At 46.1% G+C, this 24,441-nt stretch overlaps 1 protein-coding gene across 7 annotated transcripts in view; it reads right to left on the bottom strand.

Moving 5' to 3' along the window:
* TJP3 (tight junction protein 3) overlaps positions 1–24,441 on the bottom strand; it is a 166,123-nt gene that overhangs the window by 105,833 nt on the left and 35,849 nt on the right. For all 7 annotated transcript variants that reach the window (XM_073685123.1, XM_073685113.1, XM_073685163.1 and 4 more), the window contains one exon: positions 18,778–18,834. In XM_073685123.1, the coding sequence (XP_073541224.1) occupies positions 18,778–18,834 (57 nt within the window). The remainder of the gene's footprint in view (positions 1–18,777; positions 18,835–24,441) is intronic.

Here is a 24,441-nt window from a genome sequence, read left to right as displayed (position 1 = left end):
TTCTGGAGCTGCTGGAAACCTCATCGCCCAGTCTCTGGTAGAGAGATACCATATTCCCACCAAGTCCCTGGCTGAGCCATTGTCAGTCGCCTCCGTGGATGGAAGACTTCTCTCGGAGACCATCCTGCTCGTCACTGAACCCATAACTCTGCAGGTGGGAATGCTGCACTCTGAGGAGATCTCATTCCATGTGCTGTCCGGACTTTCTCACTCCTTGTTGCTAGGACTACCGTGGCTCCAGACACATGAACCCGTATTGAACTGGCGGTCCGGGGAAGTTCTCCGATGGGGTCCTGACTGCCATAGGACCTGCCTGGTCCCGATCCGTCCACTTCGCCCTCAGCTTACTCCAGCTAACTTACCTGGTCTCCCGGCTCCCTACTGGCCCTATGCGGACGTCTTCGGTAAGAAGGAGGCTGAGACGTTGCCACCCCATAGGCCATACGATTGCCCGATCGACCTGGTACCTGGTACCACTCCTCCCCGTGGGCGCATCTACCCGTTGTCTGCAGCCGAGACCCGAGCCATGTCTGAGTACATCGAAGAGAATCTGGCTAGGGGATTTATCCGAAAATCTACCTCCCCGGCTGGAGCCGGATTCTTCTTTGTCAAAAAGAAAGACGGCTCGCTACGTCCCTGTATTGACTACAGAGGACTCAATCTCATCACGGTAAAAAACAAATATCCCCTGCCACTCATCTCCGAATTGTTTGACCGTCTCAAGGGCGCCAGGATCTTCTCCAAGCTGGATCTTCGAGGAGCGTATAATCTGGTCCGTATCCGTCAAGGAGACGAGTGGAAGACGGCATTCAATACCCGGGACGGTCACTACGAGTACCTTGTGATGCCCTTCGGTCTCTGTAATGCTCCCGCGGTCTTTCAGGAACTAGTCAATGACATCTTCCGTGACCTTCTGTACTCCTGCGTAGTGGTATACCTGGACGATATCTTGGTCTTCTCTCCGGATCTCCCCACACACCGGAGGGATGTTCGTCAGGTCCTGCTTAGGCTTCGGCAGAACCACCTTTACGCCAAATACGAGAAGTGCCTCTTCGATCAGACCTCCCTTCCGTTCTTGGGCTACGTCATCTCCCAAACAGGTCTGCAAATGGATCCCGAGAAGCTCTCTTCCGTTCTAAAATGGCCTCGTCCTGAAGGTTTGAAGGCGATACAGCGATTCCTGGGCTTCGCTAATTATTATCGTCTTTTCATTCCACACTTCTCGTCTCGGACTGCTCCCATATCTGCACTTACCCGTAAGGGGGCTAATCCCAGGATATGGTCGCCTGAAGCCGAGGAGGCCTTCCTTTCCCTAAAGAAAGCCTTCGCCTCTGCTCCCGTCCTGCACCGTCCGGACTGTAATAAACAATTCTACCTGGAGGTTGATGCCTCCTCCTCCGGAGCCGGAGTGGTGCTCACCCAGAAGTCTTCTACCGGGAGAATGATAACGTGCGGCTTCTTCTCCAAAATCTTCTCTTCGTCGGAGTGCAACTACTCCATTGGAGACCGGGAATTGCTGGCCATCAAATTGGCACTAGGAGAGTGGCGCTATCTGCTTGAAGGGGCTCTCTACCCGGTAATTATCTACACGGACCACAAAAACCTGGCATATCTCCAAAATGCCCAGAGGCTCAATCCTCGCCAGGCCCGGTGGTCGTTGTTTTTTGCCCGCTTCGACTTCACTCTTCATTTCCGTCCGGCGGACAAGAACGTCAAAGCTGATGCCTTGTCTCGGTCCTTCCTGTCCTCCGATCAAGAGGAGGAACCTACGCACATCATCGACTCCTCCAAGGTGATGAATGTGGCCCCCTTGGATCTAACTCGTCTTCCACCCGGTAAGACGTTCATAGCTGTGCCAGATCGGGAGAGGGTTCTTCGCTGGGGACATTCTTCTAAACTAGCTGGCCATGCTGGTCAAAAGAAGACCTTTCAACTTATTTCCCGGCATTACTGGTGGCCTACCCTACGTAAGGATGTGGTAGACTTCGTCGCGGCCTGTTCATCCTGTGCCCGTAACAAAGTTCCCCGACATCTACCTGCCGGCCATCTCCTGCCCCTTCCCGTACCTGCTGCTCCTTGGCAACACATCGCTATGGACTTTATCACCGACCTTCCAGTTTCTGCCGGTTGTACTGTCATTTGGGCTGTCGCTGACCGTTTTTCTAAGATGGCCCACTTCATTCCCCTGCCTGGTCTTCCATCTGCACCCGAGCTGGCTAAAGACTTTATCCGCCACATCTTCCGTCTCCATGGTCTGCCCCTCCACATCGTGTCGGATCGTGGGGTTCAGTTCACCTCTCGTTTCTGGAGAGCCACATGTAAGCTGCTGGACATTATCCTGGATTTCTCCTCCGCTTACCACCCTCAGTCCAATGGTCAAGTGGAGCGGATCAATCAGATCTTGTCCAGCTACCTCTGGCACTTCGTTGATGCTCACCACTCGGACTGGGTGGATCTCCTACCTTGGGCCGAGTTCTCTTATAACAACCATGAGAGCGAGTCCTCTTCCAAATCCCCGTTCTTTATAGTTGGTGGCCAACATCCCAGGATTCCACTTCCTGTCTCCGTTTCTGTGGACAACCCTGCTGCGGAGTCTCTTGTCAGCGAACTTTCTACCATTTGGGAGAGCACCAGGTCCGCTCTTCTTCTCTCCTCTGAGCGGATGAAGAGGTATGCTGATAAGAGACGTCTGGATCCGCCCCAATTCCGTGTGGGAGACAAGGTTTGGCTCTCATCCAAACATGTGCGGCTCAAAATACCCTCCTACAAGTTGGGTCCTCGATTCATCGGCCCCTTCGAAGTCCTCAGGCAAATTAACCCTGTGGCCTACAAATTAAAACTCCCGGCCACCCTACGGATCCCCAACTCCTTCCACGTATCTCTCCTCAAACCCGTTGTCTTTAACTCTTTTTCCAAAAATCCAGGTGCCCCTCCTGCTCCGGTTTCCGCTGATGACATCTTTGAGGTAGAGAGTATTCTGGCCTCCAAGAGGGTAAGAGGAAAAACCTTTTTTCTGGTAGATTGGAGGGGGTTTGGTCCTGAGGAGAGAACTTGGGAACCCAGGGAGAACATCAACGCCCCGCTTCTCCTTGAAAAATTTCTTTCTGGCCAAAAAAAGAGGGGGCCTAAAGGGGGGGGGTACTGTAGCATCGGCGTCTCTGCCCCGTTCTAGGCAGAGACGCTGTCCCTCTCACCTCCCCGCTCCTGGCGCGGCGTCCTCCAGCGCTGCTCTCCCCGCTGCTTCCGGCGCGCGCTCCTTCCCCGGCAGTGTGCTTAGGGCGCGCGCGCGCTCCCCCTCTCTTAAAGGGACCGCGCGCGCCGTCCTAAGGAGTCCCCGGCCAATTGCCGGAGGACCTCCCATATAAAGGGCACCTCCTCCAAAATGGAGGTGCCCGAGCAATGTTGTTTGCACCTGTGTCTCACCTGTGCTTCAGCCTTCAGGTCCAGTTGCCAGTTACCTGCCAGATTCCTGCCAGCTTGCTGTCCTTGTCCTGCCAGATATCCAGTCACCTGCCTGCTAGCCTGAGGTCTGACGGTCTGCCTTCCTACTCCTGTCAGTCTGTCTATGGACCAGCTTGCCCGCTCACCTGGGAGCGCACATCAGTTACCTGCCTGCTAGCCTACCTGGAGGCTCCGTTGTCACGTGCTGTGACCATCTGCCTTTCCAGAGACTCCAGCCCGCTCACCTGGGAGCGCCCACCTGTTACCTGCCTGCTAGCCTACCCGGAGGCTTCGCCGTCACGTGCTGTGACCATCTGCCTTTCCAGAGACTACTGCCCGCTCACCTGGGAGCGCCCACCTGTTACCTGCCTGCTAGCCTACCCGGAGGCTTCGCCGTCACGTGCTGTGACCACCTACCATTCCAGAGACTCTCGCTTGCTCACCTGGGAGCACACATCTACCATCTGCCTGCTAGCCTACCCGGAGGCTCTGCCATCACAGGTCGTACCTACCCTTTACCTAAGAGACTGCCCCGGTCACTTGCCGTAACTCCCTGCCCGTTCATCCAGAGACTGCCCCGATCTCTTGACGTAACCTCCTGCCCGTTCTTCCAGAGACTGCCCCGATCTCTTGCCGTAACCTCCTGCCCATTCTTCCAGAGACTGCCCCGATCACTTGCCGTGACCCCCAGCCCGTTCATTCAGAGACTGTCCCGGTCACCTGCTGTGACTGCCTGCCCCCCGCTCCCTTACAAGGACCGCCCCCTTGTATAGTAGCTCAGAGGTTCCGCCTCCCTGACCCGTTACAATCTGCAAGGAAGAATGGCAGAGGATCCCCAAATTCAGGTGTGAAGAACTTGTTGCATCATTCCCAAGAACACTCATGGCTGTACTAGCTCAAAAGGGTGCTTCTACTCAATACTGAGCAAAGGGTCTGAATACTTATGATGTGATATTTCAGTTTTTCTTTAATAAATATGCAAAAATTTCTAAGTTTCTGTTTTTTTTTTCAGTCAAGATGGGGTGCAAGAGTGTACATTAATGAGAAAAAAAAAATCTGAACTTTTTTTTAGAATTTACCAAATAGCTGCAATGAAACAAAGTGAAAAATTTAAAGGGGTCTGAATACTTTACGTACCCACTGTAGGTACAAATGTCTTGCGCTTCGGAGCTACAGCCAAAGAGAAATCCTGGAAGATTAGAATCTTAGAATCATGAATAGTCAGTTCTCGTCGATAGGTTCTTAAAGCCTTTTGTTTCACAGCCAAATTGAGGTATTTTGCTATAACAGGGCGAGGTCTAGTACTCCTGCTGTTTCGAGTAGGCCTTGGGGGGGGCCTAATCTGTGCTCCCATTCTATCATCATTGTGTCAAGTATTTCTTGCTCTACGGCTTGACTTTGTTGGAGAGAAGTCCTCAGCTCTGCAAGTTCGGTTTCATTGGACTGGACTGTTTTCCAGTTCTGCAATTTTTTGAGAAATGGTGGTAATTTGAGCCATGGCTGTAGTGATGGAGGCATGCAGAACATCAAACAGTTTGTCAAATAGTGGCATCAGTAGCTTGCAAACTTCTTGGTCCACCAAAGTCGCCTGTATAGATTCTTGCGAAGAGGATTCAGAGCAGCTCGGTAGCAAAGAAAGCCGTGGCGGGGATAAGCTGTCATCTATCACCAACACAGGCGGGTTCCCCAGTGATGGAGAAGCAGATTGGTGGCTTGAGCCTTTAGCAGCAGGTTTAGGTGGTTTCAAGGTGGGTTTACTTTTGTGCATTGTAGATGGCGATTGTACACTGAGCAGTAAAGGCACTTGAGATCAGGTGGATATCTCTACTTGGGTTTTTATTAGAAATTTGTCCATTACAACTCCCCACTAGTAGGGGAAATTATCAGGTCAGTGGGGGGCAGAGGTTAACGGATTAACAGGTTACAGACGGCAGTGGGACAGGGAGTAGGAAGACTGTCATAGTCCAATTATAATATCATGGTCTCGGGCGGTGGGATACATCCGGGTAAGACGTGATGCTTAATTGCCACATATATCCCCAGACAGTAGTTAGAGAAGATCCGTGTGGCTCTCCGGTCCTGTCAAAAGCTGATGACATTGCTCCAAAGAGTCCCGAAAGGCACAAGAAGCACTCCCCGGTGTCACAGCACAGAGCCTGTCCGTTTTTATTTGTAAGTGAGGGGAAGAAGATGGTGGTTGATAGAGGGGTGGGAGGAGGCAGCTGTGCTCCTTTTAAGACACACAGTCTTCCGGAGTCTGTATGATGGTGCCACGCTGTGTTAAGTTGTGCTGGCCACGGTTAAAGCCTCTCCATCCTCTTGGAACACATCACCCCCTCCACTCACCGGACCACACAGGATTTAGGTCGCTCAACTCCCCGCCAGGCCGGCTTCTGCTTGTCAGCTCTCCGGGTCTGGACCGAGTCTCACTCTCTGTCCAGGCTGGGTTGTCCTCTGAGGGAAGATGGCGGCGTGTCTAACAGCACTTTTTTGTCTTCAAGTACAGGGTGGACCTGGGGGAGCTGTCCACAGATGAGTGCTGGATGGCTCTATCCCCCATCTCTTGGATTGTTCGAACAATTCATCTGTTGGAGATTCCTTGTTTTCTTAAAGGCATCCTTCAGGATTCTTTACAGATAACCTTTTTCACTAAATCTTTTATTCAAGATGAGCGATTATTTACAGAAATCCTCATCTTTCATACAGTTTTTCCCAAATACGCCCGTTTTGTCCATAAGGGTCAATAGTATTGTCCAATATGTGGGTTAGGATCTGATTATTAATAATAAATAAAGGGGTTGTACACTACTATGTAAAATATGCCAAAGCGTTTTTATGATGAAAAGAAACTTCATTATAATTACCTCCTTCTACCTTTTCTGCCTGCTATCACTGGCCGCTCACAGGCAGCACGTAACCGCCCGCTGACGTCCCGTCTATTGAGGCGTGACTTAGCGCCGGGGTCCCCGCGGTGGCTGCTGGGTTGTGGGCGGGGTTACCCCACCGCGTCACACCCAGCATCCACCGCGCGCTTTCCCAATGAACGGGGAGAGGGAGAACGGGGAGAGGGAGAGCGGGGAGAGGGAGAGCGGGGAGAGGGAGAGCGGGGAGAGGGAGAGCGGGGAGAGGGAGAGCGGGGAGAGGGAGAGTGGGGAGAGGGAGAGCGGGGAGAGGGAGAGCGGGGAGAGGGAGAGCGGGGAGAGGGAGAGCGGGGAGAGGGAGAGCGGGGAGAGGGAGAGCGGGGAGAGGGAGAGCGCGCGGTGGATGATGGGTATGACGCGCGGGGATAACCCCGCCCACAACCCAGGAGCCACCGTGGAACGCGGAAGAGAGAGATCCCCGGCTGCGAGCGATGCCTGTAATTACAAAGAAGCTGCTTTTCATTATAAAAACGCTTTGGCATATTTTATACAGTAGTGGACAACACCTTTAAGTTTATGGGTTCTGTTTAGAAACAAAAGTCCTGCCAAGCAATATTCGATCCAGATCTAGAGGAGCCGCCCAGGGGATGGGATCTAAGGAATTTTTTGATTGTGCTTGCTTGGTATTTTATTTTTTCTTTATAACAATTTTTAAGTGTGTATATATATGATTTGTACGATTACTGTATTGTTTTTTTTTTTTATTATTTATAATCAAATAAATTTCATGTATAGTCATGATTTTTAAAAACCTGTATGCAATTGATTATCAACCAATCACGTCCGTGCCTGTCCATTTACAGCACTGAGCATGGTACACATTTTGGAACACCTGATGAAGCGGACGGATCGTCCCTGAAACACATTGTGTGTTGAATAAATCAACTTTTATTTTCTGACCTGGGTAGTTCCCGACTCAGAGCGTGGCTCCCTGTGGATATCCACCACCCACCCTTCTTTGTTTTTTGCTGTATCACTGCTCCTGAGGGTGGAAGGTGCTGCAATGCTCCAGGACTGTCATTATTCACCACTCAGCATCCGTGTTGTGCCCAACGTGCAACAACTACCACAGGTGAGTTGAATACTTTTTTTTCACCGCATATGTGATGTGACATTCTTCAAGAGAGCGTCCTCTCTTCCTGTTTATTTTAAACTTCATATGTATTACTGATTTATGAAATAAAAATTAAAACAACGAATACTCTTTAACCCCTTCTGACGTGATCCATAATAATAAGTCCCATCACGTTCGTATTATTAATTCTCACCGATCGCGACTGCACAGAAGCTGTGCGGATGCGATGGCCGCTGGGTGATTCCGGCAGCTGCCCGCACTGCTTCCGGCACTTTACCATCCCTAAATGCTGCGTTTGCAGCATTTAGCGCGCGAGCAGAGGGACAAAAGCCACTCTGCCTTAAGATAGGAGACCCCGCAACGTCATCATGAGGTCCCGATCGTTGCCATGGTGACTCAATGTCGTCACCAGGCACTTTTGATCATGCGCAGTGCATGATCAAACTATCTGGTGTCTGCAGGGCTGACAGATTATACAGTATAGCAGTGACCCTGCACTGCTGTACCTTATAACTGCGATAAGAATGCAGAAAGTGAAAGTCCCGTAGTGGGAGTAAAGTAAAATTTTCTCAATTATATATAAATATTATATAATATATTTTACACATACATACGGCACCGAGGATGCTGTCTAGCCTGTGAGCCCACAGTGTCCGTCTTTTTTATTAGGAGTGCATAAAAGTGCTGTCGGCCACAGTTTTGTGAACCTCTGAAAAAAAGGACAATGCTCAGCAGAGGATTAAGGCAGGTTTCACACATCCTGATATTTGCGGTACCAGGAAAAAACAGTACCGAGATATCCGTGTCCACCTGTGTGGCAACCGCGTGCAGCCTTGTGCTCCTGATGCGGCACACACGTACCGGCGCCTATGAATCAGTGGTGTAGTTAGCGCTGTTCCCAAGCGCCCTGTGCTGAACACTGCCCTCATCATTGTCCTCTGCCAGCGCTGCGATCTGCACGAGCAAGGGACAATTTTGAGTAGTATTCTGCTTCCGATTTATCATGGTGTAAAAATAAGAATAAAATAAAAAAATTGTCCAAAGATGCCGCCAAAGATGCCGCCTACTGTAAACCACCTGACCGCTAACACAGAGGAGCCGGGGAAAATAACTCGCTCCAGCAAGTGGGCCCCTGCACTGTGCGGAGCTCAGTGAGTGACAGGACACAGCTCGCTGAGCGCAGCTTCGGGGCCCCCTCACTGGAGCGAGTCATTCTCCCTGGCTCCTCTGCACTGATCTCAGTGCAAGCAGGGGACAATGATGAGGGCAGCGTTCAACACCCAGCGCTTGGGAACAGTGCTAACTGTACGCCGATTCCCAGGCGCCAGTACATGTTATCCGTGTCATCAGTGTGGGACATTTTGCAGCCCGTGCAGCGCGAAAAAAAAAATGGACATGTCAATGTGTTTTACCCATGTGCACACAGTATGTGGAAACACACTGACATGTGCACAGACCCATTCAATTGAATGGGTGTGCGTTTGTATGTGTCTCCGATATGTGTTGAAACGGTCACAAGTACCGGACACACTGAATTGTGAAAGAGGCCTAACTCTGCTTTCTCACTATAGTGAAACCTCGGGGGTCTCATCTGAATTACGTCACTTGGAGATTAAAATGGAAACCCAGATATCAGTGTAGTGTAGAGCACAGGATAAATGGTAACATTTTGGATCACAATAAAAGTTTCTACTCAATGCACAAAAAAGCAAGTTCCACTCAGGTCCGTCATGTGTTAAAGGAAATATAGGGGGCTTCCAAGTTACTAGTGGCACAGAGGCTCTGAAAAAAAGTGAAAATGGCCCATGCCCCCCAAATGGAATTCAGCTAATTCTGTGCTCCCAAATACAAATTCCCACCTCCCTTCTGAGCCCCGCAGTTAGCGTTCACATGGTTGGCATTTCTGTAGTGATAAGAGCCAGTCTAATTTACGGGCGCATGTCTCCAGAAGCACGAGCTGGGCATAACATACTGGTCACTACAACGACAGCTTGCAATTTTCAGTCAGCAACATCCACTGCTGCTTGTTTCTGGAAAACACCCATGGTGGAGTCAAAATTGTCACTACACCTGTAGATAAATTCCCAAAGGGATGTAATTTCCAAAATGGGGTCACTTGAAGGAGGGGGGAGGGGGGGGGGGGATTCTGTGCTTCTAGCACTTAGGAGCTCTGTATATGGAATCTGCATACTATTCTAGGAAAATCTGCGCTCCAGGAGGCAAATAGCGCTCCGTTCCTCCCGAGTCTCGCCGTGTGGCTAAGCAGTACTGTACAGCCACATATGGGGTATTCCTACATTCAGCAGAAATTATGGGACAAATTTTGGTGCCATTTTTACCAATTTCCCAGTATGAAAATGTAAATTCTGGGGCTCAAACAAATTTTTGGTAGTAAAAATGTAATTATTCCTTTTCCGCCCAATTGTGTAAAATTGTGGGAGGCACATGTGGTGGCAACATGCTCACTGCACCCCTAGATGAATTCATTTAGAGATGTACTTTGTAACATGAATATGTGTGTGTGTGTGTGTGTGTGTGTGTGTGTGTGTGTGTGTGTCCCCTTAGGGGATCTGCCAATATGACATGGCACAGTCAATCCAGCACAGCAAAATATGAACGCCAATATGGCACTTCTTCCCTTCTGAGCTTTGGACTGTGCCTCAAAAGTAGTTTTCGATCACATTTTTGCTAAAATAACATTTTTGTGGAAAAAATTTGATTTTAAATTTTATTCTCACAAGTCAACGTTATCATTTTCTGTGAAGAACCTGGGGGCTCAAGGTGCTTACCACACATCTAGATAAATTCATTGGGGGGGGGATCTAGTTTCCAAAAAGGGGGCACTTGTTGGGCATTTCCACTGGTCGGCACAACCGGGTCTTTGCAAATGCGACATGACGCCCGCAGATCATTCCATCAAAGTCTGCATTCCAAAACGTCACTCCTTCCCTTCTGAGGCATGCCGTGCGCCCAAACAGTGGTTTTCCCTCACATATGGGGTATCAGCATGCTCAGGAGAAATTGCACAACAAATTTTGGGTTCATTTTTTCCTGTTACCCTTGCGAAAAAAAAAAAAAAAAAAAAGTAAATGTTTATTTTTTCGTTCATATTCCAAAAATTCCTGTGAAGCACCTGAAGTGTCAATAAACTTCTTGAATGTGGTTTTGAGCACCTTGAGGGGTGCAGTTTTTAGAATGTGTCACTTTTGGGTATGTTCTATCATAAAGGCCCATCAAATTCACTTCAAATGTAATGTGGTCCCTTAAAAAAAAAATTGTTTTGTAAATTTTGTTGGAAAAATGAGAAATCGCTGGTCAAAATTTAACCCTTCTAACTTCCTAACAAAAATAAAATAATAATGTTGGTTCCAAAATTGTGCTGATGTAAAGTAGACACGTGGGAAATGTTGTTATTAACTATTTTGTGCGACACCTCTCTGATTTAAGGGCATAATAATTAAAAATTGCTAAATTTTCGCTAAAGTTCCTATTTTTTCAAAAATAAACGCCAGTCATTAAATACATTTTACCATTATCATGAACTACAATATATCACGAAAAAAACAGTCTCAGAATCAGTGGGATCCCGTTGAAGCGTTCCAGAGTTATTACCTCAAAGTGACAGTGGTCAGAATTGTAAAGATTGGCCTGGTCCTTAATGTGCAAACCACCTTAAGTGGTAAAAGGGTTAAACTAACAGTACACTATACTCTACCCTAGTTATCCAGCACAAAATCTCTGGTAGTCTTCATGGTCTTTGTGTACAAGTGGCTAGCACAATACCACTTCAATCAGTGGCCACAGCGACAAAGACTAAAATAATGAAAAGACCATCATGGTTCCCATCGCAGAGTGGCAATTCCAGCAAGAACACGTGTGATCACAGTGGCCATTGACTGGTCCCAGCAATCACATGCTAGCCACTTGTAATACCGGATTACTCCAGTGGTCTCCACCAATGCTGCAGTTGTGACATACCAATCATCATTAATGTGAAGTCTGTAGCCAGTTATTGGCTATAATATCACATGCAAGCATCACCAATAAGGCTAGAAATTACTCGTATGATCTCTGCAACCAATGTACAGTCATGGCCAAAAGAATGAGACAAATAGGAATTTTTCCAAAGTTTACTGCTTCATTTTTTGTAATGGCAATTTGCATATACTCCTGAATGTCAAAGAGTGATCAGCTTAACAGCAATTACTGTACTTGCAAAGTCAATATTTGCCCAGAAAATGAACTTTAACCCCCAAAACACATTTCAACATCATTGCAGTCCAGCTTTAAAAGGAGCAGCTAACATCGTTTTAGTGATTGATCCATTAACACAGGTGTGGGTGTTGATGAGGACGGGGCTGGCGATCAGTCATGATTAAGTAAGAATGACATCACTGGACACTTTAAAGGAGGCTGGTTCTTGGTATCATTGTTTCTCTTCAGTTAACCATGGTTATCTCTATAGAAACACGTGCAGCCATCATTGCACTGCACAAAAATGGCCTAACAGGGAAGAGTATCGCAGCTACAAAGACTGCACCTCAGTCAACAATCTATCGCATCATCAAGAACTTCAAGGAGAGAGCTTCCATTGTTGTCAAAAAGGCTCCAGGGCGCCCAAGAAAGACCAGCAAGTGCCAGGACCGTATCTTAAAACTGTTTCAGCTGCGGGATCGGACTACCAGCATTGCTGAGCTTGCTTAGGAATGGCAGCAGGCTGGTGTGAGTGCTTCTGCACGCACTGTGAGGCGGAGACTCTTTGAGCAAGGGCTGGTTTCAAGGACGGCAGCAAAGAAGCCACTTCTCTCCAGAAAAAACATCAGGGACCGACTGATATTCTGCAAAAGGTACAGGGAGTGGACTGCTCAGGACTGGGGCAAAGTCATTTTCTCTGATGAATCCCCTTTTCGATTGTTTGGGACATCTGGAAAACCGCTTATTCGGAGAAGAAGAGGTGAGCGCTACCACCAGTCTTGTCTCATGCCAACTGTAAAGCATCCTGAAACCATTCATGTGTGGGGTTGCTTCTCTGCCAAGGGAATCGGCTCACTCACAGTCTTGCCTAAAAACACAGCCATGAATAAAGAATGGTACCAGAATGTCCTCCAAGAGCAACTTCTCCCAACCGTCCAAGAGCAGTTTGGCGCCCAACAATGCCTTTTCCAGCATGATGGAGCACCTTGCCATAAAAGGAAAGGTGATAACTAAATGGCTCATGGAACAAAACATAGAGATTTTGGGTCCATGGCCTGGAAACTCCCCAGATCTTAATCCCATTGAGAACTTGTGGTCAATCATCAAGAGACGGGTGGACAAACAAAAACCAACAAATTCTGGCAAAATGCAAGCATGGACAGCTATCAGTCAGGATTTGGTCCAAAAGTTGATTGAGAGCATGCCAGGGAGAATTACAGAGGTCTTGAAGAAGAAGGGGCAACACTGCAAATATTGACTTGCTGCATTAACTCATTCTAACTGTCAATATAACCTATTGGTACTCATAATATGATTGCAATTATATTTCTGTATGTGATATAAACATCAGACAAACACTAATAAAAACCAGAGGCCAGCAGATCATGTGAAAATATAATTTTGGTGTCATTCTCAAAACTTTTGGCCATGTCTGTATGGCACATCATCACAGCACGACCAGTGGGCTTCTTTAACATTTCATGCAGAAAGTCCGAGGACCTAGAGGGGATCAATGAAAGTGTCTTTTTTCCCCCTTTAATGCAGTCTCCTTAGGACATTTCAATATTTTTTTTGTCCCCAGACAACCACTTTAATAGGGGGTCAAGTGTGATGGCCTTTCGAGTCTCCCGTCATTATCAGCCCGGGGAAAAGAACAGGTGCTACTCATCTCCCTTCATATTGGGTTGTATGGACTGCATTGATTTTTATTGTAAGTGCCAGGTATTAAAACTGCACCAATTAGGATAACTTCATGTTTAGACAGAGCAGGAGAAACACTTTATTTTTTGGTTTTGCATCTACCACAGAAGACCACTAGCCTAATGCTAGGGTTATACAGACCTTTTGTAATGCTTCTGATTGATTAACTATTGAGTTACAACTGCAATCCAAAAGAAGTCATGGAATAATATGTAATTTTGTGCACTGCAGCTGTCATTTAAAGGGAACCTGTCATGTCCCGTGTACTATGTAAACTGCCCCCATTGCATTGTTAGTGATGCAATGTGCATCACCAACACGCTTTTTTCATGAAAAATCGGTGCGAATATCATGAGTATTACGCATTTTATATGTTTATATCCTACCTTCTCATTTAGTCATAGGGATAGGATTCCTCGCATTTAGTAAGGGTTGGTGCCGCCCACACATTTGAATTCTGCTCCCGGCGAGCGTTGTAAGTATGGGGCGCTTGAGCAGTATGTCATGGCCAGCCAGCAAAGCTTGTAGCCGCACATGCGCTGTGACGAGCGGCTCCGGTCGCACACAGTGAAGCAGGGAAATACACAGCTTCACTGCGCACACACGGGGAGCAGTGTCGGAATCGGCGAATGTTATAGCGCTATCGGGCGCATTTGTAGTGTGTCTTCAGCTAAATGGCGCCGGACAGCGCGGTATGGGCATGCGCGTACTCCGGCACTACACTCCTCCTCCGGCCTCCAGCAGAAGAGGACAAAGCAGCGCTGGAGCACAGGGAAGAAAGGAGAGTAGAAGAGTTTATATTTTTGTATGTGTGCAGCGTGAAAGGGATGAGCCATACATACGAGGATTGGGCGGGTGAGGGGGCAATACATACCAGGATTGGGGGGGAGGGGTGAGGGGACAAGACCATGCATACCAGGATAGGATGGTGGGGACAGGATGGGAGACCATATACCAATAAAAATGCCCGCCACCCGGACGTAGAACGGGTTCAATAGCTAGATTAATCTAATCTATCTATCCTTCCCATCTCTACTTCTGAGGACTAATCCAGCTGCATAAATTCATTGGTGATAGCATGAGTTAGGCAGGCAGGGTTTGTGGCAGTGTATACAGATTTACATAGATATAGCCCCAGATATCAGGGGCCAGGGCTATTTTTTTTTTTATCCGAATCTTGATTATTTGCTTAAAAAGCAATCCAGAGTACACCATTTTACTGCTCCATTTGCTTGTTAGCAGAATACATAAATTTTTTTTTCCATTTTAGCTTTTTTTTTTTTTATGTTAAGTTATGGACTGTGGAAGACATTTATGCGACCAGAATGAACACTCATCTGGAGCTGATGATACCACCTAGCACCTGTCCCTATTGCAAATGTCTCTAACAGCGTTATCGATAGGGAATAGAATAGATTTAAAATTTTTATGGGCAGCACCAGCAGCACGCAGTATAATGCAATAATATCTGGCTGAATCAGTGTAATACGCTATCCATACTGCGATATCTAAAATTACTTTACAGGTGAGGTAAGACAGTTAATATTCTAGAATATAGAATCTATTTGAATTGTCCTTCCCATTATTAAGGAGTGGTTCTCCTATACTGTTATTGCATATGCAGCAATTTCAAGGGCTGCCAAAAATTAGGAAGCACTCCAATACACTTTTAAAGAGACATTTAAAAACACAAACACACAACACCTATAAAAACCAGACTCGCCAATGTAACCTCAATGTAAATCACATTGTTCAGCTCCTGCACCTTCTCCTCCTGTTCGGCCTCCATCTCAAAAATTACCACAAGCCACAAGCTGGAAGCACTGCAGCACTTCCTTGGCCAAGCGGCAACAGGCTGTGCTGAAGATAATATGCTTATGCGACAAACCGCACACCGCTGCAGAGTTGTTGAAAGCTGAAACACAGCAAGCAGATCCGTGGCTCTCACCACTAAACATGCAGCCAGGCATGGTCGTGTGTCACAATGTCAGGAACCTGGTGGTGGAGAAATGACAGCCAGAGTAGATAAGATTTTAGGTCCTTTCATCCAGCCTAAAAAGAATATGGCTGTGGTGAAATACAACTCTCACCGAGAAGCAATGCCAGCCTGAAGAACATTGGGCCCACCAGAGGATTTGATTCTGCGGGCCCAACTTTCTCCCCAGCACAACAGCCCCATAGAAGCTGCAAAGTTTGCACTATGAGCTCTCCTGATGGAGAAGCCAGGGCCCACTGGAGGATTCTCCGGTTCTCTGGTGGGCCCGTCCAACCCTGCCGAGAAGCAGCCCTGGCTAAGAAAAGTCTGTGTGAAGGTTCCCGGACACTCTATGGCTGATTTTTTACTGTGGGGGAAACCAACGTGAACACGGAGAGAACAAACAAAATCCTTGCAGATGTTGTCCTAGGTGAGATTTGAACGCAGGACCCCAGCGCTGCAAGGCTTCAGTGGTAACCACTGTGCCACCCTCTGTTCTCCCTCTGATATCTAACATGCTGGAGATACTTGCACCTACTGCCACTCAGTATCTTACGTTCCTTTGTGAAAAACTAATGTATTTGGGCAGCCACTCAGTCTACCAAATAAAATTCCTGAGAAGGAAATTGTGACTGGCTTCGCTACTGTTACTGGGGGCACTGCTAATACCATGGTGTCATGCCATAGTTCACTGGAAATATTCTAGGCTGGTTGGAGCCAAGCTGATTCCCACAGAAAAGTAATAGTAGCAAGCTAAAGAGATGGTGGCCTCTAACATGAATAATTTGCTTGTTAACTAGGAGACAAACTACTGGTGCTGTCTACCTTGTGACTATTGTGTTGAAGCTTGATTGATCCAGGGCCTGAAATCCTATGAGTCGGGAACATGTGTTAAGCCCCAGGGTCCTGGCTTCCACAATATGAACCCAGTGAAATGCGTTAGTGAGATGTACCGTCCCTGGCCACATTCACTTGTCCAAGTGTTTGTGGTTAGGCAGTCCTTCCAACTTAAAGTGCCCTCTGGAGGACACGGGTAATGTTCTGGGACCCATGCTTGTGTAAGGCGGGGACGACACAGGGAGAAATAAATAGTGGCGGCTGGGGACAGAGTATGGACACCTGCCCGCCGTCATGAGGTTGTGGAAAGCTTCCACCTCCACTAGTCTAAAAAGCAAAATTTCCAGTGCAAACCGTCCACAAATCTGGCAGTTTTAGGCTGTGGGTGGCTAGCTGCATATTTGCGCTTGTATTCCAAGGACTGGGGTAGGGGCAACTGAATGCTGCGCTGGGACAAGGACGTGGACGGTGATGGTTGCAAGTCTGCAATTACAGGTGCAGGACGGGAGGCATCTTCGCATGCGCCATGGACAGGGGATTGGCGTGCACGCACAACAGCGGAAGAGGCGGTGGTGTCACCCACAGATACCGTTTCTGGACCTTGGTGTTCGGCCCAGCTAGTCGGGTGCTTTGCCGTCATGTGCCCGAGCATGCTGATGGTAGTCAGGCTGGTAGTTTTGGTGCTCTTGCTGATGCTGGCCAGATGTTGCATATATAGTGCCGTAATACAAATTCTAACAGTCTATTCAGTAGGACTATCAGCTGTGTATCCACCGGACTTCTGCACAACACAACTGATGGTCCCAACCCCATTTATAAGGCAAGAAATCCCACTTATTAAACCTGACAGGGCACACCTGTGAAGTGAAAACCATTTCCGGTGACTACCTCTTGAAGCTCATCAAGAGAATGCCAAGAGTGTGCAAAGCAGTCATCAAAGCAAAATGTGGCTAATTTGAAGAACCTAGAATATAAGACATATTTTCAGTTGTTTCACACTTTTTTGTTAAGTATATAATTCCACATGTGTTAATTCATAGTATTGATGCCTTCAGTGTGAATGTACAATTTTCATAGTCATGAAAATACAGAAAAATCTTTAAATGAGAAGGTGTGTCCAAACTTTTGGCCTGTACTAATATATATCACACACATACTCCAGATGGATAATAAGGAGTCTCCCTGCTGTTTTTCCAGAATGTCTCAGATAAAAGTAATGTCATACTATTCAATGGCCAGTCATTCATCTGATCTCCAGTTGATTAAGTGAAAAGTGAAATCAAAGAAAAAAAAAAATGAGGGCAGAAAGACCCACAAGCAGCAGAAACTAAGACTGCTTCAGTAAAGGCCAGCAAGGCATCCAAAAGAAAAACCTCAGTGGCTGGCTGAAGCCTGAAGAGAATGAACCTCACCAGATATTGAGTGGAACGTATTAAGTATGTAATGGAAATAATTACACAATAAACCATTACAGTAAAGCTGAAAGTCTACAAGTCAATAACATCTTGATGGCTTAGAATTTTTAGAATGTAAAATGTGTACACTAGAACAATGGCTTTAAACAGTCACTGTCCACATATCTCTGGGCCCAGGTATATTGGGCAGTAAGTGAACTTAAAAGTTGTGGTATTGACAGAAGGAAAAATGAGCAAATTTAAGTATCTGAGAAATGTGGACAATGATCAGATTATAATGGCTATATGACTAGGTCGGGGCATCTGCAAAACATCTGGGATGATCATGGCCGGCAGTAGCCAATAGCTACTAAATAGGGGTCCAAAGAAGAACCAGCATTAGGGTAATAGACACCCACTGCTAGTTGAGGTGTCTGTTGAGTGAAGGTTAGCCCTCTGGATTGATCCTACATAACAGCTACTGAAGCACAAATTGCTGGAAAAGTTACTGTAAGCCATTACAGAAATGTGTCAGGACACAGATCAAATACTTCTTTTTTGCCACTGTATAAATGCATAATGTTTATATAATTAAAATATACTATATTACTGTGTATTTTGATCTTTTGGGAACTCATGTGTTAATGGTCCCCTAATCAGATTAATTTTGTAGCTATTATACTAAATATTTGGCTGAATACCCTAGCACTTGCACTTTAGATTGACTGAAATTCGAACTTGGTTAGCCATCTACGATATATTTATATAAGCACATTACTCGAGACAGCCCGATAACCGTAGGTCCATTTGTTTATTTTAATTGTACATATTATATGCATTTATTAATAAAACTTTGTTTTTAAAAATCCTTTTGAAGCATATGTCCCTTCGTAAACCCAAGACAAAGAAATATTTCTTGGGCTGTGTTTGGACATTGGTTCCAGATAAGTCTTGATCCCCTTAAGAGTTCTGATCCAAAAAGAGCTGGATTATAAATTGAGAGTCTCAAATCTAGTGTTCTTCAAAAGGCATTATAGAAAATCAAGGCATTGTACAAGATTGTATTGTTTTATTTTTCCTTGAGAAACTACCAAATTCCACGTTCCTACATTCAGTCAAATGTCGACATCTGGACTTTAGCCACTGGTGATTATTAGGCCTCACATGTACATATTGAGCGCAATAAAGCCATCAATCTGACCAGTCTTCCAGAGAACAAAAATATGGCAATGGACTTACCCTGGCTAGTGTGACAGTATACTGCTCCCATATTGTCATCTCCTCCATTTCCGACACCTAGTTCAAAAAGAAAAAACAAAAGAAAAATTACATTATCCGTATCAGCAGAAAATGTTGCAATTTACCACAGCAAACACTGTATCCCATGCTGGATTTTAGTGCCATTTCATTTTCACCACACACTTCACAAATCGCTATAGGAAAGTATGTGGTAGACATGATTTGAGATCCCTGTCTGAGTACCATGTAGTTCATGATTGTTTAGGAGTACTTTATAGCTTTCACTGATGTCTTAAGGTCAAACTATTTATATTGTATCCTTCACAATGAAAGAAATTAGTTAGTATGACCTTCAGAGCTGGTGGCCGAGTCAGTTTTTTACCCTTACTAGAAGGTTTAGTTGTTCCCATGTTATTAGGCAACTATAATCCTGAATAGATGTGGCTGCGGGAAAGCTAACTCCCTGAATATGTTCTTATACACCACGGCCTTCTGCATTTTGTCCAGGGCACCCAGGCTGCTAATTTTTTGATTGTTGACATATCCTTCTATAGAAAGTGCCAAATACATAAGAAGTCATACAGTTTACCACAACAGATGACAGGGGCACGATTAGCACTCTAATAGAAAACTAACTGTGCAATATCTGAATAAGCTAGCATATTTGCCAGCTTTAAAGAACACCATATTTTCTCGTCATGCTAAGTGCTACTGGAAACTATGCAATTACTTACCTGATACCTCCCAGCCATCCCCAAAACCTGAAGTAAATAGACCTGAGAATGTGTGTGATTCCCTAGATGGGTGCGCTGAGGGGAGGAGGTCTTTGTGCAGGGCTTGTTCCAGCCTCACCTGTACACTTGTGTTTTTCTCCAGAAAGTGCCCTCCCATAGTGTTACAGGAAGGCATCTTTAGAGGGTGGAGAAATAGGAGGAGAAGCAGGTGGAAAACAGAGTAAATAGGGTGGGATAAGGGGTCTTTCTAGAAACACAATGACATATATTAATGTGGTTAGTCACTTTTCAGCAAAGCTCAAGGAATGACATTCCTTTGTGTGAACAGCTATCTATAGAACCATGCTGCAAGGCTTGTTGCAGCCTCACCCGTACAATTGGCTTCAATCAATTTATCTATAGTGGCTCATAGTTTAGGCGAGACATAAAGACCACCCCCCTTACATCCACTGAAACATGATATACAGCACTATAGTTAGTTTATGATACCATACGGTCATTCTGCTATGCTTAAAGAAGTTGTCCACTACTTTTTACAATGGCCCCAATGTATTTATCCTGTGCCAATAAGTGTTTTTGTAAATACCTTTAGTTCTCCTTCTTGTCTGTGAGCGGCGCTATAGCTGGTCGCTCACAGGCATCATGTGACCCCCACCTGCAGCCGGTTCTGACATCTGCTGATGTCACGCATCACTTGATGTGACATCAGCAACGCGCTCCCCGTGGTGGATGCTGGGCAGGGTTGCCCCCGCACGTCACATCCAGCATCCACCGCACGCCTTCCCAATGAATGAGGAGAGGGAAAGCGCATGGTGAATGCTGGGTGTGATGCGCCGGGTAACCCCACCTACAGCCCTGCCTGCAATGTGGAGAGCGAGTCACTGATGTCACGCCTCACTTGACGTGACATCAGCGGAAGGAAGAGTCGGCTGCAACCAGGGGTGGGTGGGGGTCACGTGGTGCCCATGAGCGCCAAACGATAGCGCCGCTCACAAGCAAGAAGGACAACTAAAGATATTTATAAAAACACTTAATATCGGCCCAGGGTAAATACATTGGGGCCATTGTAAAAAGTAGTGGACAACTCCTTTAACATCTGCAGCATGTAACAAGAGCTGCTAATATTGCTCACCAACACAAGTCAGTACTTGATATTTGGTAGAAAGTAGTGGCTGATAACAGGAGACACTAGCTTTTAGTTAGCTGCATAGAACTATGATATATCTTCATATCCTGAGTGACAGACATTACTAGCATTTTCTATGAACTGAAAAATGATGGTATTTACAGACATCACCTGCTCACACTCACCAAGTTAATGTGAAAATCTATTTCATTATTGAATGATAATGGAATAAGTCATCTATTATTACGCACTCTTCTTAACCCTGGATTAGGCTATATTCAAACAAATTTAGGGCCCTCGTACAAAGCGGACAATACATGACAGCACACGGACCAATGTTTGCTAGATCACGAGAGCGATATTCTTAGGTCTGTAGGAAACAGAAAAATTGCAGCACAAACAAGTCTGGTCTGCTTTGTTGATAAAGACAGGGCTCATGCAGCCGTCTCATATACAATAGGTTAAAGTCAGAGATTAGCAACATTCATCTGAACGTAGCCAAAAGGCAGATTACACTTCATGATCATCAGGAATAAACATTTCTAGGAACACTTGTTTCATGATAATTGGCCAGTAAAAACAGGCTGCCAATCACCCGAAAAACAAGCAAAACACTCCATCAGGTGAAATGATTTAGTTTTGCTTAAAAATAATCGTCCAGTGTAAAAATGCATCATAATTTACTGCCAAGAACATAGAGCAAACTATTACAATCATTTTATCCACATCGGAAAACGGTCAGCCTTTTGAAACAAGGAGGAAGGAATTCTGCGGTGTTAGTGAAGCGCTAGAACAACTAGACAGTGGATTAGGTTAGAACACACAAACCTTTTATTGTTTAGTATGCTCTCTAACGCCACGACGCGTTTCGATAGCAGACGCCATCTTCCTCAGGTGAGGAAGATAGCGTCTGCTATCGAAACGCGTCGTGGCGTTATAGAGCATACTAAACAATAAAAGGTTTGTGTGTTATAACCTAATCCACAGTCTAGTTGTTCTAGCGCTTCACTAACACCGCAGAATTCCTTCCTTCTTGATTGCTAATCTCCCCTGTGGAGAGCGGTGGAAGCTGCTCTGTTTATAACTAGCCTACTACAGGACCTGCCGTGATGTCATTGTGGAATGCCCACTTCGGTCACACGGTCCTGGTCATGTGACCGCTGAAGCAGACAGAAGCTCCCTACAACAGTTCCTGCTAAGTTGTGATCATCTTACAGACTCCCACCTGGAAGCGTTTTCCCTTGTTGTGCGGGGCTCCTTTGCACAACAGGACCAGGTGAGTGGTCACTACATTTCCCCCTTCATTCCCCCCCCCCCCAAACCTCAGGCTCTTCACCATTGGCGCTCCTACTGTTTTTGTTTTCCAGCCTTTTGAAACAGGCTGTTAAAAGGCTGCTGATAGTCAAACGTAGCCAATTGGTGGTCATTTTCAGCAGCAGGTTGTGCAATGTAAACGAGCCCTTACATGCAAAATAAATTGCAACAATCCACAGAAAATGCATTAACATATTAAACGTTAAAGGAATATGGTAACCACATTCAAAACTTGAAATTATCTGACTTAAATACACATTTCAGAAGTACTGAAAGGGTGATCTTGTGCACCCCTGCCAAGATGACCATTCAAACTTTGGCTTCTAAGATGAACACTCTGAAATTGGCTAGCGAGGCCAAATAGTGATTATAGGGTGAGCCCATTCGTCCAACCAACTGAAAACCCTTTGCTCCCTGAGGAGACCGTGGTTGACTAGAGCTCCTATACACAAATAGTTGGAGAATGCGTCGGCCGATAGCCCGACAGTTATACTTTCTGGTCCCTCCACGCACAAGGAATCTGGCAGTAGCTTATCTCACCGAAAACAAAAGGATTGACAGTCCAAAAATTCATATGCTGGATCCTTCTCACCCCTACATCATCTATAGGGAGAGAGTTGAGGGGGGGGGGGGGGCATATCATCAATGACAATGTTCATTGACATCACTCCAATAAGTAGATGGTAGGTCACTTAAACGCTTCAAGACGCGAGTATATTAATATCAAAAACATACAATATTGATTTAGAGTCAGTAGTAAGTAGCATAGAATTTTTTTTTTTGTTTTAAAAAAGGACAAATAAAGAGTCATGTACCCATACACTCAATACATACACCGGTCCCCATTGCTATTCTACCCCTCCTCCGATATATAAAACCTTATGCAAGCATACGACAACGCTAAAAATTACGAAAGCCTGCTGGGAATCCTATTGGGTAGTGTGCGATTACTATTCACCGTCCCCATATTTTACCAAATATCAAATCAAGTCTGGTATATCCACCACTCAGGGGTTCTAATGTAAATATGTATGTATGTACGTACATACATTTTTTTTTTTTTGCAAGGTCGCAGAAGAGCATCTCACAACTTTGTAGCCTTCTCAAAGTAATTTTCCTCCTACTGAAGGCCTAGAATTCCCCTTCATTGCACCCATGAAGTAGGACGCAGGGCTGTGGAGTCGGTAAGCCAAACCTTCGACGCAGACGCCTCAATTTCCATGACAACGACTCCCTCATACATGGCTCAATGCTTAAGTGCTAAATTTACGGTAGGACACATTTTTCTCAGCTAAAAGTCTAGACCCTTAGATCAGGAATAGGACAGACATTTATAGGACATTTCATAACTTTTTCCAAATTCTTATGAAAAAATATTCCCCACAAACCGCATTGAACTACTGTATCCAATTTACTATATATTTTAGGAGTCGGTCCATTTTATACCGACTGCAACTCCACCAAAATGGGCACCGACTCCTCAGCCCTTGTAGGACGACAACAAAAATGCCCCACAGACACAGTATGATACCCCCACAGTGAATTCCTCCACATGCACAGTATGATGACCCTGCTGTACCCCACCTCAACTCCTCCAGAAAAGTATGGTGACCCCAACTGTATGATCTCCCAACTGTGACCCCCACACAGCCCTCCATGCAGTATAATGTCCCCACTAGCCCTCCAAACAGTATGATGGACCCCACACAAACCTTTACACTGTATAATTGCTTGCATACAGCACAGTGCGCTCCCCATAGTCTCCAATACAGCACCGTGCGCTCCCCATAGTCCCCAATACAGTATTATGGCCACCATAATGTACTCGATTTGAGAAACAAAACTCACCTCTCCTCCTCGTTCCCCCACTGCTCTGGTGTCTGCAGCGAGCGTTTTGAAGCACCCATACATCTCAGTGCAGCGGGCGCCATGTAGTGACATCATCGCATCAGCTGCACTGAGACGTCAGATGCAGAGGAAGAATGATGGCGGAAGAAGCTGGATGACGCTCCCTCTTTCATCATTACTTTCAAGTATATCGGCATCCAGTTTGTCGATACAGTTGTACATGTGATTACGGATGGGGCCTGGTGTGGGCGCTGGCCCCAGGCGCCCCCCATAGCATCTTGCATGGCCTGCCATCATTGGCGGTACACCCCTGCTGCCAATCATTTCACATAAGCCTTATCATAAAAGGTTTGAGAACAGATGACTGAAGAAGAGAATATGCATGTGTGAGGGGGTTTAGGGAAATCAGAAGTCCCCAAGAGCCCCTCCAGTTTTGAAAAGTCTAGGGAAACTGGCGCTATTCCAAACTGTGCACGCACTGCATGACGGAGCTGTAGGTGTAGGAACTTAGCGGTATCAGAAACCCCCTATCTAGCTCGTAAATCCTCATAGGTAAACAATTCCGAAAAAGTATCTGACAAAATATGAAAGGCGAATTTGACACAGTGTCTTGCACAGAGGACCAACTCAGGCAGAAAAAAA

The sequence above is a fragment of the Phyllobates terribilis genome, unplaced genomic scaffold (assembly GCF_046119375.1).
Source record: "Phyllobates terribilis strain yellow unplaced genomic scaffold, ASM4611937v1 Scaffold_1__5_contigs__length_1240528914, whole genome shotgun sequence".
Taxonomy (NCBI): Eukaryota; Metazoa; Chordata; class Amphibia; order Anura; family Dendrobatidae; genus Phyllobates; species Phyllobates terribilis.
Note: the sequence above shows the minus strand (reverse complement) of the source record. Positions and strands in the feature narration are given on the sequence as shown.